At 42.9% G+C, this 16,098-nt stretch overlaps 1 protein-coding gene across 3 annotated transcripts in view; it reads right to left on the reverse strand.

Moving 5' to 3' along the window:
* VAPB (VAMP associated protein B and C) overlaps positions 1 to 14,242 on the reverse strand; it is a 47,725-nt gene extending 33,483 nt beyond the window's left edge. The window contains exon 1 of one of the 3 annotated variants that reach the window (XM_038369919.2): positions 13,772 to 14,242. In XM_038369919.2, the coding sequence (XP_038225847.1) occupies positions 13,772 to 13,829 (58 nt within the window). In that variant the 5' untranslated portion in view covers positions 13,830 to 14,242. The remainder of the gene's footprint in view (positions 1 to 13,771) is intronic. The other 2 variants (XM_038369918.2, XM_043496125.1) reach the window with 2 other exon arrangements.
* Between the last annotated feature and the right edge of the window lie 1,856 nt (positions 14,243 to 16,098).

A 16,098-nucleotide genomic window follows, 5' to 3' on the forward strand; every position in this document is an offset into this window, starting at 1 on the left:
ATAATCCCAAAAGAAAGTCTAAATTGAAATGTGTTTCCCTTTCATCCCGTCTGTGCAAACTACAAATAAATTTACAAGCTAGCTCTTGGGGGAAGCGGCTTTTTTTGTTCTGTTTGTACAGCGCCTAGCACAATGGGGTCCTAGTACCTGACTACTGCGCCTGGGAACTATGTTAAGGCAAACAAATACCACCACCACCAATGGCTTAGTCCTACCTAGACCAAATGACAGTGTTTTATGCACTTCGAGAGTATGTAGCTTAGCTTACGTTTTTCTAGTTTGACTTGGAGAAGAGGAAAAGGTGGTAAATTACTTGACTGAGATGGAAATCAGAAGGTATTCTGAGACCTAATTGCAACTTGTTATCCAAAATTATACTGTATTCTATACAGACAGGGAAAGGCAGTCTTGACATAAGGTTATGAATCTCTCCCACCCTTTAGGTAAATGTTATTGCTACCAAACATTGATTTGATGGACTGGTGAAAAAGAGAGCAGCATGATGCTAGGGGCTCAAAGGGTGGTCTGATCAACCCCATTAATATGTTTAGAGCCCATGGGGCAATAGGTCATCTTATTAGGGGATAAACCCTGATAAGGCCTTTCAGGAATCTAGCTACTATGGGATGAGAAAACACTGAGTACCTTTGAACTGGAGAGGGATTAGCCTGAAATGATTTTTGAGTAGACTAAGGAATTTATGACCAGTCCTGATCTCTTTAATGATAAGCAGTATGCCTAGGAATCCAAGTCTATAAAGAACATAGTCGTCGTTGATTGGCCCAAATGATAAACCTTTTCCATTTGGCAAAATAGATAGTCCTGGTAGAGTCCTTTCTACACTTACGAGGATATTCTAGATTTCTGGTGAGCCGCTTCTCTCTAGCGCTGAGAACTATCAGCAACCTGTAAGGAGTAGGGAAGTTGGCTCTGCCCGACCCTTTGTGACATCAGGTTCCGTTGAAGTAGCTGCTGAATTGGGGGCCAAAGTGATAGATTCTTCAGATCCAAGAACTAAAATTGCATTAACATGGCTTGTGCCAGGACTGTCATTTTGCCCAAGTCTTTCTGAGTTTTCTAATTATTCCTGAGATTTAAAAAAAATTGGAGGCTAAGCACATATCAGACTTGGGAGACAAGGGAATCTGGAACGCATCTTACAGAGGCCCTTACTCTTGACCTTGACCTCCTCTGAAGTAGAACTTGGAACATTTCCTGTTTGCAACAATGAACAACAGATCTACGGAGGACTGATCCTGACAAATTTCTTGGATAATCCTTGACGGCATTCTTTGCTGCCATTCATGATTGCTTGTAAATTGTCTGAGGTGATCAGCCTGAACTTTCCGTGGTCCTGTTAAGTGAAAACTACCTAGATTTACATTAGTCTCTAAGGTGCCACAAGTACTCCTTTTCTTTTTGCGAATAGAGACTAACACGGCTGCTACTCTGAAACCTAGATTTACATTGTAACTGATACACCAGTTTCACAGATGCAAAGTTTCCTGGCAAAGAGGGGTGGATCTTGCTCCTCCCTGTGGGATTATGTAAAACATCACTGTGGTATCATCTATCAAGACCTGAACAGATGATCCTCAGAGCTGGAAGGAACATTATGCAAGCATGACTAATTGCTCTTAATTCCAGAGTGTTTATGTACAATTGGGCTTCTTGACAAGAACTGTGAGTCTGTAAGTGGTCCAGTTGAAACCCCATCATACTGGATTGGATGAATTTGTTATTGTTTGGATGTAATAGTGGAGAGAAGGGAACCCCCTCACAAACTTTTTCAGGACCCTTCTACAAATCTAAAATTATAGGACTTCCTGGGGGACCTGCACTTTCTTCTCTAGGTGATGTCTGATGGGCTGATATAGGACTTCAACCACTCTTGCAGGCAGTGAAAATGAAGTCTGGTATGCTGAATTACATGAGAGCAGAAAGCTTTAGGGCCTAGAAGCCCAGGGCAAGTTCTCACGGAGTTTTGATGATGTGCCTGCAGTTGATTGACTAATTCTATATTGCTGAATCTTTCCTGAAGCAGGGAAGCCCTTGCTGGTTGAATCTAAAACTGTTCCTATGAATTGTCTGGCATAGGTAGGGCTGTGGGCATGCTCCTTCAGTGCTAGCCTTACCTGAGCTAACTCTGTAGTAAAAAGATACCCATAAGTCCCAACAGATACCACTGGCCAAATGAATTCTAACTTGAGTGTATAGGGCACATGTAAACCATCAGCGGAATACATACAAACAAGTACCCAGATTTTAAATGGGAGCTCTTTGGAAACCTCAGTCCTGTGAAAATCTGTCCTCCTCCTACCACCATGAACATCCTCAACTGCAAGGATGCTTGGTGCAATGGGAATAGAAGAGACTGTAATTTCTCCGTTCTCCACCCCCAGCTGGAGTAATCCTAAGGAAAGAGCTACTGGAAAAGCAAATTGTTACACTAACAGGCACTACCTATGTCAAAATACAGAGGCGGGAATAAGACAGGGAAAAAAATGTTTAAAAATTACATGACTCTTTTTAATTTAAAAATTGTTAACAGGAAAGAGAAGTGTGTAAAACCCAACATGATTACAAGATCCAGATGCCAAACTTGGAACGCTGTCCATAGTTTATAAATTGTTCAGTTTGGATGGATTAATCATTGTCCTTCCTTCTCTGCCTGTTTTGGCACAATCTATTCTTGCCAAGAATATAGCTCACTCACAATGGGAGTGCGGGGAGGGGAAGAAACATGACTAAAATATTGAAAGAATATTTTCAGTACATGAATGGGCTTGCTCCTTTGTCACCTTCTATATCCTTAGTGTCATTAACTGTTTGACTTCACAGTTGTAAAAACTGTAAAGAGTGAGGTCACACTCAATCTTTCCAACAGAGACAGAGGAGCACATCCTTCATCACTGAAGTATTTATCAGATTTTCACTTGCTTGTTCTAATCTGACTTCTTTAGAGTTTATTACATCTGAGCATTTTGTATTAAGTAGTTTTAGAAGTTTTATACAACAAACAAGAAAAAATATTTGCTCAAATTATTTTCTGTGTCCTAAACTTAAAAAAACATGCTCTGTCTATGAACGATGACGTAAACAAAAAGGATTGACAGCATATTTGGCTGGATTTTACTTCTAGACATCTGTTTTTAAAGGTAAGCATTATTTTAGAATTGGGTTCCAAATGAATTACATCATATTGTTAATGTATGGAATAAACATTTACTAAGTTCTGCTTTATAGTAGAAAAAAGGGGACATGCGTGTCAGAATAATGAGAGCAGAATATAACTATTCTATTTTTCCAATGGAAAACAAAAAAAACCCACCTCACCAGAATAAAATCTTCTTGAACAGAAAAAACCTCCCATACAACTTCAATACCCTACCTGCACTTGAAAAGGAAACTGTAATTACAGAAAACTTAATATTTTTCATCCAAAAGTATTTAAAAAAACCCTTTACAGCAAGATAAAGTAGGATGAATCTTAGACAGGGGTTCTCAATCTTTCTTTCTTTCTGAGGCCCCCTCACAACATGCTATAAAAACCTCCATGGCCCACTTGTGCCACAACTGTTTTTCTGCATATAAAAACCAGGACCAGCGTAGGGGGTAGTAATCCCTCAGACTGAGACAAACACCTACAAGATCTTTATCAAGAATTCTTAAAACTATGATACCCACCTGGGGAAGTGAGGAAACAGATTGACATAGCAAGACGGGTACCCAGAAGTCACCTACTACAGGACAGGCCCCACAATGAAAATAACAGAACACCATCACGTACAGCCCCCAGCTAAAACCTCTCCAGCACATCAACGATCTACAACCTATCCTGGAAAACTCTCCCTTACTCTCACAGACCTTGGGAGACAGGCCAGTCCTCGCTTACAGACAGCCCCCGAACCTGAAGCAAATACTCACCAGCAAGTACATACCACACCACAGAAACACTAACCCAGGAACCAATCCCTGTAACAAACCTCGTTGCCTACTCTGTTCCCATATCTACTCTAGTGACACCATCAGAGGACCCAACCACATCAGCCACACCATCAGAGGCTCATTCACCTGCATGTCTACTAATGTTATATATGCTATCATGTGCCAGCAATGCCCCTCTGCCATGTACACTGGCCAAACCGGACAGTCCCTATGGAAAAGAATAAATGGACACAAATTGGACATCAGGAATGGTAACACAAAAACGCCAGTGGGAGAACACTTTAATCTTCCTGGACATTCTATAACAAATTTGAAAGTAGCTATACTTGAACAAAAAAAAAAAAAAAAACTTCAGGAAACAGATTTCAAAGAGAAACAGCAGAACTAAAATTCATTTGCAAATTTAACATCATTAATATGGACTTGAATAGGGACTGGGAGTGGCTGGCTCATTACTGAAGCAGCTTTGCCTCTCCTGGAATTGACACCTCCTCATCTATTGTTGGGAGTGGACTATATCCACCTGGATAGAATTGGCCCTGTCAACACTGGTTCTCCACTTGTGAGGTAACTCCCTTCTCTTTATGTGTCAGTATATTTATGTCTGCATCTGTAACTTTCACTCCATGCATCTGAAGAAGCGAGGTTTTTACCCACAAAAGCTTATGCTCAAATAAATCTGTTAGTCTTTAAGGTGCCACCAGACTCCTTGTTGTTTTTGTGGATACAGACTAACACGGCTACCCCCTGATATTTCAGAACACTGAATGTATTTAATATTGGGGGGAGGGAGGAAGAGTAGCAGTTACTATGAACATTAAATGGACAAAGGTTACAGCAACATGGTAATTTAAAGAAATGTGCATTATCATTCTGCAATAACCCTTGTCTATTTATACCATAAAGACCCTATCAAATGTGTTGCCACTGTAACAAACAGCATCATCATTAACTTTAGAATAAATGGAGAATAATTTTTTTTATTATCTAGTTCTAATGTATTCATTTTCTATATACAAGTCAAATTGTATGTGTTCATATATATTATACATGTAATTTATATCTACAAAGGTTGCTACTGAATTAGAAGAGGGATTCAAAGATGCACTTTATGTACAATTTTAAGTACCTGAATAAAAATAACAGTAGATGTAAAATTAAAGGCTTCAGGATATACACAGACTGGCTGCACATCGAGGAGGTGATAAAATAAACTTCAGCTATTAATATATTCAGGACCTAAAAATGGAGATCAATCCTGTTCTTTGCAAGCAGTGGAAACTATGGCTCTGCTGTTGAACTCTTAGAGAGCTGGATTATTAGTGATGTTTTCAGGATATGATGGAAAACAAAAACAAAAACAGCATTTAGGAGTGACCAGAGAGCCTAATGGAGGCAGAGAAAAACCTACAATTATTTTTCAGAGGAATCACAGCCCAAAATTCAGGACAGTGAGGTGGAAAGCATTCTGTAGTCCTTATATGAAAGGAACTCCCATAGAGGTAATTTGAATTTCTGCACGAGTCAGGAGTGCAGAATTAGGTCTGCAGTGATCAGAATCTAGTTTAGTTTGAAATTGGAACTGTAAGTGCAGGTACCTATAGCCTCACCGTGGTTATAAAATTAAAGCTTTTCTCCCAATATAATTAAAGTTAATCAATTGTTTGTGCACAAACTCTTACTTTATTATTGCTTCTTATGCCCACAACTGGGAATAGATGGGAGTGTAAAACAGAGAAAATAAGGCATGCTCAACTTTAGCAGAGCAAACATTTGGAAAAAATGGTATGAAGTCACATGGTATAAATAAGAAGCAAAAAGACATTTTATAAAGCCTTCATTTTCCTTAGCTGTGTAGCCAGTTAATATGACCCTGGGATAATCACGCTTTCAGTGAGCTCAAGTGACTCGCACTAGGTCTTAAAACTATTTGCAGAAGACAAGATTTCCCTCTATTGTAGGGAAAACCAGGGATCAGAATCTTACAAATTGCATTGTAAATAACTGTTGGATCACCAGGCATGCAAGCATATACCTCTCCTTCCCCAATTCCCTACCCCCTACTCTGGAAACTGAACAAGAATGCAAGATTAAATTGTTCAGAAACACAGCATCTTTAATCCATAGCACCCTGGTAAGAGGGACTTTGTTTACAGCTCAAAGAAGAGCTATGGCATTTAGTAAAGTGATTATTTTCATAGAGTAGTTACTATAATACGAGATAAGGTACTGCAGGAAGCACCAGAGCCAGTTTTTGAAATATCAGAAAAGGTGTTTGGAGAAAGCAATATTTTGACATAACTGATGACAGGAGAAGCTTACTCAGCTTTGTATGGTAGAGCATGATTGTTTGTTCGCATAAAACCTCAGTCACTTCTTTACTATCCAGTCTTAAACACATTTTTAATTAAATATGGAAGCAGTCATGCTCGGTCACACAGAGAACATTTTGAGTGGCAGCAAAAGCAAGACAGCTGTTGCAGATTTATTACATAAACCCCTTTCTATAAAAGGCTGCCTAACAGGCCAAGTTTTCAAACTCAACAATTAATCCAGTCACGTTAGGAAAAAAAAAAATCCTGTGTCCCTTATGCACACAAGAAATTTCCACCTTGGCATGTAAAACAGTGGCCTATGATAGATTTGTATATTGAACAAATGTTGAGGGGGAAAAAACAACAACAACAACAAGGCTATAGAGCGTTATTTAAACCTTGCCCTTAAATTGGATAATTGTGCTTAAGTACTGATGAATATATATGCAGAAGCACAGGCTCTCTTCTGTCACTGACACTCAGTGGAAAGAGATGAAGGAAAGAAAGGTCTCAAAGAAGTGGTTCTAGCAATGAGAATTGTCTGCAGTGCTGGAGTTCGCTCTTCACTAAAAAAGAAAGGCCTAATACAGAGGTCCTTAATCTAGCAAAATGCCCATTTATGTCAATGGGAGTTGTGCTTAGAGACAATGGAATCTGTCTTAAAGTATGGGTTAGGGGAGTTTCCCTATGAAGCATCCTGTTTCTATAAATAACAGATGACATTCCCGGCCAACAGTTATGACACAAAAAAACCTGTTTAAAACCTTATCCAATAAAGCTTTCAAAAACAACCAACTGCATTGACAAAAAAAGGGCTTTGTTATTGTACTAACTGGCCAGGTTCTTTCAATATTTGTGTTTTCACCCTGCAGTGAGCTAATAAGACTGATATGGTAATGAGATATTAGAAAATGAGTGTTACAGTAAGATGTGGACATAATTAGCAAGGCTCATTTGATTCTGCTTTGTCTCCAGCTTGGGAAAAAGCTACATGTAGAGGAAATACTACCAGCCCCCGTAAACCAAAAAAAACCCCACACAAATACTGAGATCAACCTGCATATTACCTAGTTTTCTGCAAAATTAAATTGACACTTAAAATACTCAGACTTGACTGAAGCAATGCCTACATCTTTTTTAAACGATTAAGAGATGTACTTTCCATTGCATTCTTCCATGAGATTACAGGCGCCTTAAAAGAAGAGAAACTCAGCAGACCAATATTACCTCTTCAGTTATTCAAGCAAGTGTTTACACCAAGTTTTATTACCATTAAAATGATAATTTGGAACAAAGTTCTGCACAGAGTGTAACAATATAGAACTTGGCTTTATATTCTTATGTAAATCATCAATTTATATGAATCAAGAGTTTACATGACCACCATTGACACGTCTTTAATTCATACAGCTGCAAAGCTAGACAGAAATGCACTGTTTTACATAGGAACAAACTACTTTGCAACTAGAAGGCCTAAAACTACTATTTTTTTAAAAAAACCAAACAAACAGATTCTGAAGAATTCAAAATAATCCAAAGAACTATGATAATTTTGTGCACAAAAATATTTAGAATGTACCTAGTTACGATCCCCTTTGATTAATGGTTCAGAGTAAGAAATCTAACATTTTATCAGTGTTTAGATGAGATAGTGATTTAGCCCTATGAAAACAAAATTCCTATTGAAGTTAATGGGAGTTCTGCCCTATGGAGGGCTGCACGATTTAATCCATAGTAACTGAGAAGGGAAATAAACCAAGTTAGACCAATCCATTTTAGGACTTTTACAAGCACTTCAGTTTAAATACTAGTGCCCTTTGACAAATTAGGTACAGCAAGTTTGCCCGATTCACAGTTTTTGTACCAGAGTAACTACTTTGTTTAGGAAAATGATTTCCCATCCCCCACATAATTACACCAGTGCAAGCACCCCTAGAGCAGATGCACTAAAATTAGTATAAAGGTGCCGTATACTACTACCTGTTTCCCCTTCCCATAAGAGAAATATTTCAGCAGCAGTTCCTAAGGAACCGTACAGTACAGCCTGATTCTACAGTCCCTAAGATAAGCCATAATGGCTTAGTTTTCAAGTAGGCAATGAAAACAGACCCTGGTTAATTTTCAAAAATAGTCTAGGGAATTTAGATATATCCTCCATTAAAATTAATAGGATGTGGCTACATCTCTTAGACTGCTTTGAAAAAGAACTCATAAGCCAATTTTAGATCACGGAGTCTCATAAAAAGGATACAGCAAGAGCCAGTTGACTCAAAATGGTAAAACTGGGCTAACTAGTCTATATATCTACACACACACACACACACAACCTCACCTATGGAGTTGCTACTAACACATCCATAACCATAATATATGAAATAGATATAGACTTAACAAAATGCACACTTTCAAAAGTTGAAAAGTTGAAGGAATCCTTTTGGGGGATATAAAGATTGCCATGAATTATAACTTACTGTATCTTCAGTGTTTCTTTTAAAGTGATGCTAATTTTCCATAAAGTTACAACTGATGAAAAGTGATCAGTTAATTATAAAGATAATACTAAAGATGAACTTAAAATCAGTGTAATTCAAGGAGGTACACAGCATGTCTGCTCTACTGTAAAGAACATTTAGCACAGTTAGAATAAGTTATTGATTTTATTTGCATTGCAAAAAGAGCTACAGTAACAAACTGCCAATATTTAAGTGTTGCTAGGAAAACTATTAATTTTGTTTCATATTTGGGTTGTGTGTTGAGATTTGTATAACTTTAGGAAGTTTAGCTGTTTGATAGATACTGTATTAGGTTTTTTAATAATCAAACGCAAATGAGCAGGAATAAATTAATGTTTTGCTGAGAGAGTACAAAACCACTTACTTTAATTATGTAACTGATTGTTAAAGTGAAATGTGAACTGGTAAGTTTTCCAACAGAGTAGTGTATAGCTATTTATACAGTAGTATTCAAATAGATGGGAGTAGAGAAATCCTAGTACAGACTGCCATTATGCATGAATCCAGAAAGGCTCATGGTTTCTAAGAGTTTAAAGAAAGCACTGTATGCTTTTTCAGTTTTGTTCTTTATTCATATCTAAAGGGCAATTTTAAGAAGATTTTTTAAATGATTTCTGTGTACACAGATCAGCACCCATTCCAGTGACACCACAGATACAACATTTCGGAAATTTTCATTGTTCTTACCTAAGAACCCTTAACAGCAGCATGCTTAGAACTTGGAGTATAGAAACCACATGCAGAGGAGACAGGATAGTTTCATCTCCATGACCTATTCAGTCCTTAGCCTCTCTGCTGAGATGGATAGCAATAGAGTCAATTATGCTGATGAGCTGCTTGTAGTAGACAAAGATGACCACAAGCAACTGGACTGAGAACCCTAGTTCAAGAACTATTCTAAGCATCAGACATCCACTTTCAGATTCAAGAGATTTATGGTAAATCTGAACTAATGACAGATGATAGCTTGCAAAAACACTACCAAACCTCAAGCCAATGCCAAAGTAGTGTTTTAGATTAAACAGGAAAAGTAAAGTGTACACCTCATTCCAGGGTTATTTTTCTGCTCTTTTCAGCAAATGAAGTTACATGGAGTCGTAAACATATATGCAGAAGCAGGTGCTTGTGCACTGGGAACAGGAAACAGCATTTCCAACTGGAAGCAATTCTTATTGGTCTGTCTTCCAAGTTGTTAAACTCATGCATTTGGCAGTATTGCTATTTGCCAACTGGGGAGCATCACAGCACACTGCTGATTCACAACTCAGGGCCTACCTGTGGCTAGCCTCTAAGAAAGCTGATGCAAGAGCTCATCTGCTCAATCTGGCCCATTTTATCTTAGCAACTTCTCTGACTACTGTATTAAAGAAGACTTCCTTACATCTCCCCAGCCTGGACAGGAAGCAACAGCATTACAATTATATTTAAAATAAGCCAAGTCCTAAAATGGTTACTCCCTAATGAAATTGTACTTGCTGGCATTAACAGACCAATCAGGTCTCTAAGACTAGTTTTCAATAAGGTGTCTATACAATTTTAATTTTGTCCCCTTGGAGATCCATACTGTACGCTCAGGAGGCATGAGTCCTGTGAAGAAAACAGTATGATCGTGTAATTAAAAACTATCAAAATGTTTCAAGTGCTTGACTTTGCAAGCAAAATAATATTCTTTTACATTTAATTTCCTAGTTTTTACAAGGAAATGTGTGTGTACACACACACACACAATTGTAACAATTCTCTCCATCGTACATCATTAGGGTTTGAACCCTGAACCTTCAGCAAAAACGTCTACCACTTGAGCTACAGGACTAACTACACTTGCCAGCAACAGCAGAAGGCAGTTAACAAGGGGTCTGGAGTATGGCAGCCTAACTGGCTCTTTCTCCACAGGGGGTTCAGGCTCCTACTCCAAGCAATGCTAGGGCTGGGGGAGGTGGAGGGAATGGTTTGCTGTAGCCATGTGTTGGGTTGGGAGTGGAGAACCTGGTCTTGCTCTCACTCTCTCTCTCCTTCTTCCCTCTTTAGCTAAGTTTCCAGCTTAGTATGTGGTTCGTCCATTGATGCGGCCTTGGTAGTGGAGGGTGCTTGGCTATAGAAGGTTCACGTTCGCTTATTTTGACAGCCTACCATAGCAAGTGAGGGAAAAAGAATGGTGATTTTTTTCAAACAGATTAGATTTTAACAACACCTGAACAGCATGCCCTGGGACAAATAAAAGACCTAATGCCATAGCTGAATTTCAAAGATCTGCTGCAAACAATGGAGGTGTAAGAGATTTTCAAAAAAATGGCATAAAAAAACCCTCTTATAATGGACAATGTTAGGTAACCTGAAAATAAGGAGTTGGCAGCAACCCCTCTCTTGTCTATGCCAAGGAAGACTCTCTCTCAACACTATTACTACAGCTCAGCATGCTCTCCACCTCTGGATATATTCTTCAAGGTGGTAACCATCTTTCTAGTCTTCCAAAGTAACAGAACGGTATAATAATTTTAGAGTTGGAGACTTCACTACTCTTTTCAACTCTGAACTGGCTCCATGCATCTGAAGAAGTGGGTTTTTTACCCACGAAAGCTTATGCCCAAATACATCTGTTCAGCTTTAAGGTGCCACCAGACTCCTTATTTCAGTGCTGGGATCTTTATACCGCCCATATCCAACATACATTATGAAACAATCACAATCCTTCTTCACTAACATCACTAGTGTCTACAAAGTTCTCCGAGATCTTCCAGGGAAGAACACCATGGCAGCACACAATGATATAAAGGAATGGAGTATCTTCTGCTATTGAAATCTCTCAGCAATTTTTTTTTTTATCTACTAATATGATACAAAATATCCCTTCTAAAATAAGGGTACCTCGCTGAAAAATGTAATGTCTGACATATTCATAGGCAACACATAATAATAATAAAAAAGGGTCACATAAGCACTACCCAGAGCAGAATAAACTTCCCGATTACTTAAAATATGACTTTCCTGAACAAATCTGGGGTATTTTCCCCAGGGAAACTGGCTAAAAGTTACTAATAATTGAATCTTTGCATACCAAAGATGCATTATGATAAATCTTGTTCTAGTGTAGATGTTTAAGTACAAGTTTAAAACAAGTCTAATATCTGAAAATTGTCACTTGACATTTACATGGTATATTTCCCCCATCATAATGCTACAGTATATCAGAGCATAGAAATCACTGTCCTTTACACATTACTATTGCTGTCATATGGCTGTAAAATAAATAAATAAATAAAATCTAGTGAGTAGTTGACAATTTCATTGATGCTGACAGTTTAGCCCTGAATCTTGAAGCTGTACATTATTTGATCAACAACTGGTCATCTCTCTATCCCAACAGATCTTGGCAATTGTTAAAATGGATTGTGTTTTGTGAGAGAGAAACAATGGACAACCCCAGTCCCCAACAAATAATGATTATGTTTCAGTCACAACTCAATGCTGATTAAAGGTCAGTACTTTTGTCCATCACACATTCAGATGCTGATTTTTAAATCTGATGAAAATAATTTTGGAATGGAAATTACTGGCTAAGTTTTTATTTTTACATTACTATATTATACTGCAATAATCTGCTTCTAAATTTTGTTTAACTCATTGTTGCCTTGACAACATGCAATTACCTTGATTTGCAACAAAATAAAAAACATTCACTCCATACCATATTTATTGCTATGTTTTTGTTCTTTTTTAATAACTGTTTACCATATTATTTTTGAGATATTTATTAATGACCAAGTTAAATATATAGGGATCTTGCGAATTTATCAATATTGATTTGTAATCTAAGTAGATTGTGTAACAACTTGATGGACTGGACTATTGTAACATAGTAATTTAAGAGCAAATAGAGTTAATCTGTTCACAGGAGGGTTGTTCTTTAAAATAAAATCCTGAATAGATTATTAGGATTGTGTTTATTTTAGAAGTTTATAAAATAATGAAAAAAAACATTGCCAGATTTAAGGCCAGAAATCCCAGATTTTCTTTGATACACAAACTGAAATCCATTCCACATGTTCCAGGGGCCTGTATGGTCCAGCTACATGCAATTCTGACAGCTTTCAGATGGCTGTAAAACTGCTCCAGGAAGTAGGAGCCACAAAACCATTCACTTATGCCAGGTGGTGGCTTCTATCTCAGCTGAAAATATTCGTATTCTTCTTTGACTACACCTCTAAAAATCACAGCAGCTAGAGCTAGTAATTAAAACCACAATCAGATTATTTAATCCCTAGGAGTATGTCAGGATACAGCTCACATAAAAGACGCCATATATATATATATATATATATATATATATATATATACACACACACACACACACACACACACACACACACACTGAATTACACCCACCATGAGACAAACTCAAGGCAGGGAGCAATCATCCATAGAAGAAAAAAATAAAAGGGTTGTTTCTCATCCTGTCCTAATGATAACACCGAGGCGACATGGAAGGTCAGATTATTTCAGTGTAGGGCTTCTCTGGAGTGGGTGGGGGGGAAGATGTGTAGTCAGAAGACTCCAGCTTCAGATTTCTCAACACTACACGATTGTATGTGTAACACACACACACACACACTCTACAAGACACCCCCTCCTCCCCAGGAAACACCCCGGAGAAAGACAAGCAGCATTTCACACCCCTTCCCCACTCTTCGCGGTCTCTCGCAATTTCAGGGCTCCCGGCATGTCTGGCTCCGCGGGATTGGGGCGAGGCCGGCGCAGAGCCGCGGGGGTCCAGGCCTAGGGGCGGACAGAAGCACCCAGCGCCCCCACGCAGACCCCCGGGGGCACCGGCCGCCTGCCCGCCCCCAAAGAGCGGTGGGAGAGCGGCGGGGCAGGGCCTGCAAAAGGACATTTGAGCCGCTGGAGCCGAGCGCCAGCCCCCGGAAAATGGCTGCCGCCGGAGCCCAGCCCTTGGCAGCGGCCGCCGAGCGAGCGCCGGGCCCCGCGGCCGCCCCTCACCTTTGAATTTCAGCTCGTGCTGCGGTTCGAGGCTCAGGACCTGCTCCACTTTCGCCATGTTCCTCGGCGGCGGCGGCACCGGAAGGGGGGTGGGGCCAGCGGGGACGCGCCCGGCAGGTTTAATAACCCCTGAGCCGCGGGTAACAACCGGCGGGCGGGAGGGGAGCGGCAACGGCGCCTCTAGACGGGGTGGGGGCGTCAGGCGGCGGCTGCGCGGCGAGGAGGCTCCGGGCTCGCACACGCTCCCCTCACAGGGTCCCGGGGCGGGGAAGGGGGCGGGGATAATGCAGCACGGAGGGGCCCAGAGCGAGGCTACCGCTGACGTCGCCCTCCAGCCGCCACAGCAAACAGCCCCTGCGCGCGGCGCAGAGCGGCTCGGCGGACCAGGGCGCCGCGCGCCGGGCTGGGCGGGGCGCGCGCAAGCAAGGCAGGGGCCAAGGTGCAGCGCGGAGGGCGCGAGGCGAGGCAGGGCAGGGCAGGGCAGGGCAGGGGAGCGCGCGAGGCGGGGCCAGCCAGGGCACAGCGCTCAGTGTGCGGGAGGGGAGCGCGCAGGGCAGGGCAGGGCAGGGCCGGGGCGCAGCAGCGAGGGGGCAAGGAGAGGGAGCGATTAAGGCTGGGCCAGGGCACACCGCAGGGAGGGAGAAGCCAGGGCCGGATTAACTCTCCTGCGGGCCCTGGGCTATTAGGCTATTTGCGGGGCCTCTGTATACAAGTCTTTTCCCTAATTTAAAACAAAATGATCACAGTTAGGGCATCGAGGCTATTAACGCTGTACTGAGCTTGCCTTTTAATTACCGTAAAGCTGTCCTGTGGTTCTGTTTCAGTCTTAAAACATGTGGAATGTAGTTAATTCAAAATAGCCGAGTTCTTAGCTTAGGACAGCTGTTATATCAGTTTTTTTCTGGGAGGGCATTTGGGTGCAGGAGGGGGCTCCAGGCTGGGGCAGAGTGTTGGGGTGTAGGAGAGGGTGATGGGTGCGGGCTCTGGAAGGGAGTTTGGTACAGGAGGGGATTCTGACCTGGGGGTGGGGGGTGCAGGAGGGGGGCTGGGAGGGGATTCTGACCTGGGGTGGGGGGGGGGAAGTGTGGGGTCTGGGAGGGAGTTTGGGTGCAGGAGGGGTTTCTGACCTGGGGGGGGGGGTGCAGGAGGGGATTCTGACCTGGGGCAGAGGGTGAGGATGTAGGAGGGGGAGTGGGGGCTGGGAAGGGATTCTGACCGGGGTGGGGGGGAGTGCGGGGTCTGGGAGGGAGTTTGGGTGCAGGAGGGGATTCTGATCTGGAGCATGGGGTGGGGGTGCAGGAGGGCGTTTGGGTGCAGGCGGAGATTCTGACCTGGGGCGGGGGGGGTGCAGAGGGGGTGGGGGCTGGGAAGGGATTCTGACCTGGGGTGGGGGTGGGGAGTGCGGGGTCTGGGAGGGAGTTTGGGTGCAGGAGGGGATTCTGACCTGGGGCAGAGGGTTGTGGTGCAGGAGGGGGTGCGAGGTGCAGGCAAGGGTGATGGGTGCGGGCTCTGGGAGGGAGTTTGGTGCAGGAGGGGATTCTGACCTGGGGCAGGGGGTGGGAGCTGGGAGGGCATTAGGGTGCAGGAGGGAATTCTGACCTGGGGCGGCGGGTGGGTGGGTTACGGAGTCTGGGAGGGAGTTTGGGTGCAGGAGGGGATTCTGACCTGGGGCAGAGGGTTGTGGTACAGGAGGGGGTGTGAGGTGCAGGCAAGGGTGATGAGTGCAGGCTCTGGGAGGGAGTTTGGTGCCCGAAGGGATTCTGACCTGGGGCCGGGGGGGGAGGGGAGTGCGGGGTCTGGGAGGGAGTTTGGGTGCAGGAGGGGATTCTGATCTGGGGTGCAGGGGAGGGTGGGGGCTGGGAGGGGATTCTGACCTGGGGCAGGGGGGAGTGCAGAGTCTGGGAGGGAGTTTGGGTGCAGGAGGGGATTCTGACCTGGGGCAGAGGTTTGTGGTGCAGGAGGGGGTGCGAGGTGCAGGCTCCAGCCGAGAAGTGCTTAGCACGGTGGCTCCTGGCTGGCAGCGCATCAGGGTTCAGACAGGCTGCCTGCCTGCCTGCCATAGCCACAAGCCGTTCCTGGAAGCGGCCAGCTGCTGGCACATCTTTGTGCGCCCCTGGGCAGAGGGCGACAGCGTGTTTCCATGCTCTGCCCGTGCCCGCAAGTGCTGCCCCCACAGCTCCCATTGGCCGGGCCAGTGCTGGGGACGGGGCAGTGCATGGAGCCTCCCGTCCCCTTCCCCAACCCGCCAGGGGCCGCAGAGATGTACCAGCAGCTGGCTGCTTCCGGGAGCGCCGTGGGGCGATGGCATGCAGGCAGCCTGCCTGAGC

This window comes from Dermochelys coriacea, chromosome 13 (assembly GCF_009764565.3).
Source record: "Dermochelys coriacea isolate rDerCor1 chromosome 13, rDerCor1.pri.v4, whole genome shotgun sequence".
Classification (NCBI taxonomy): Eukaryota; Metazoa; Chordata; order Testudines; family Dermochelyidae; genus Dermochelys; species Dermochelys coriacea.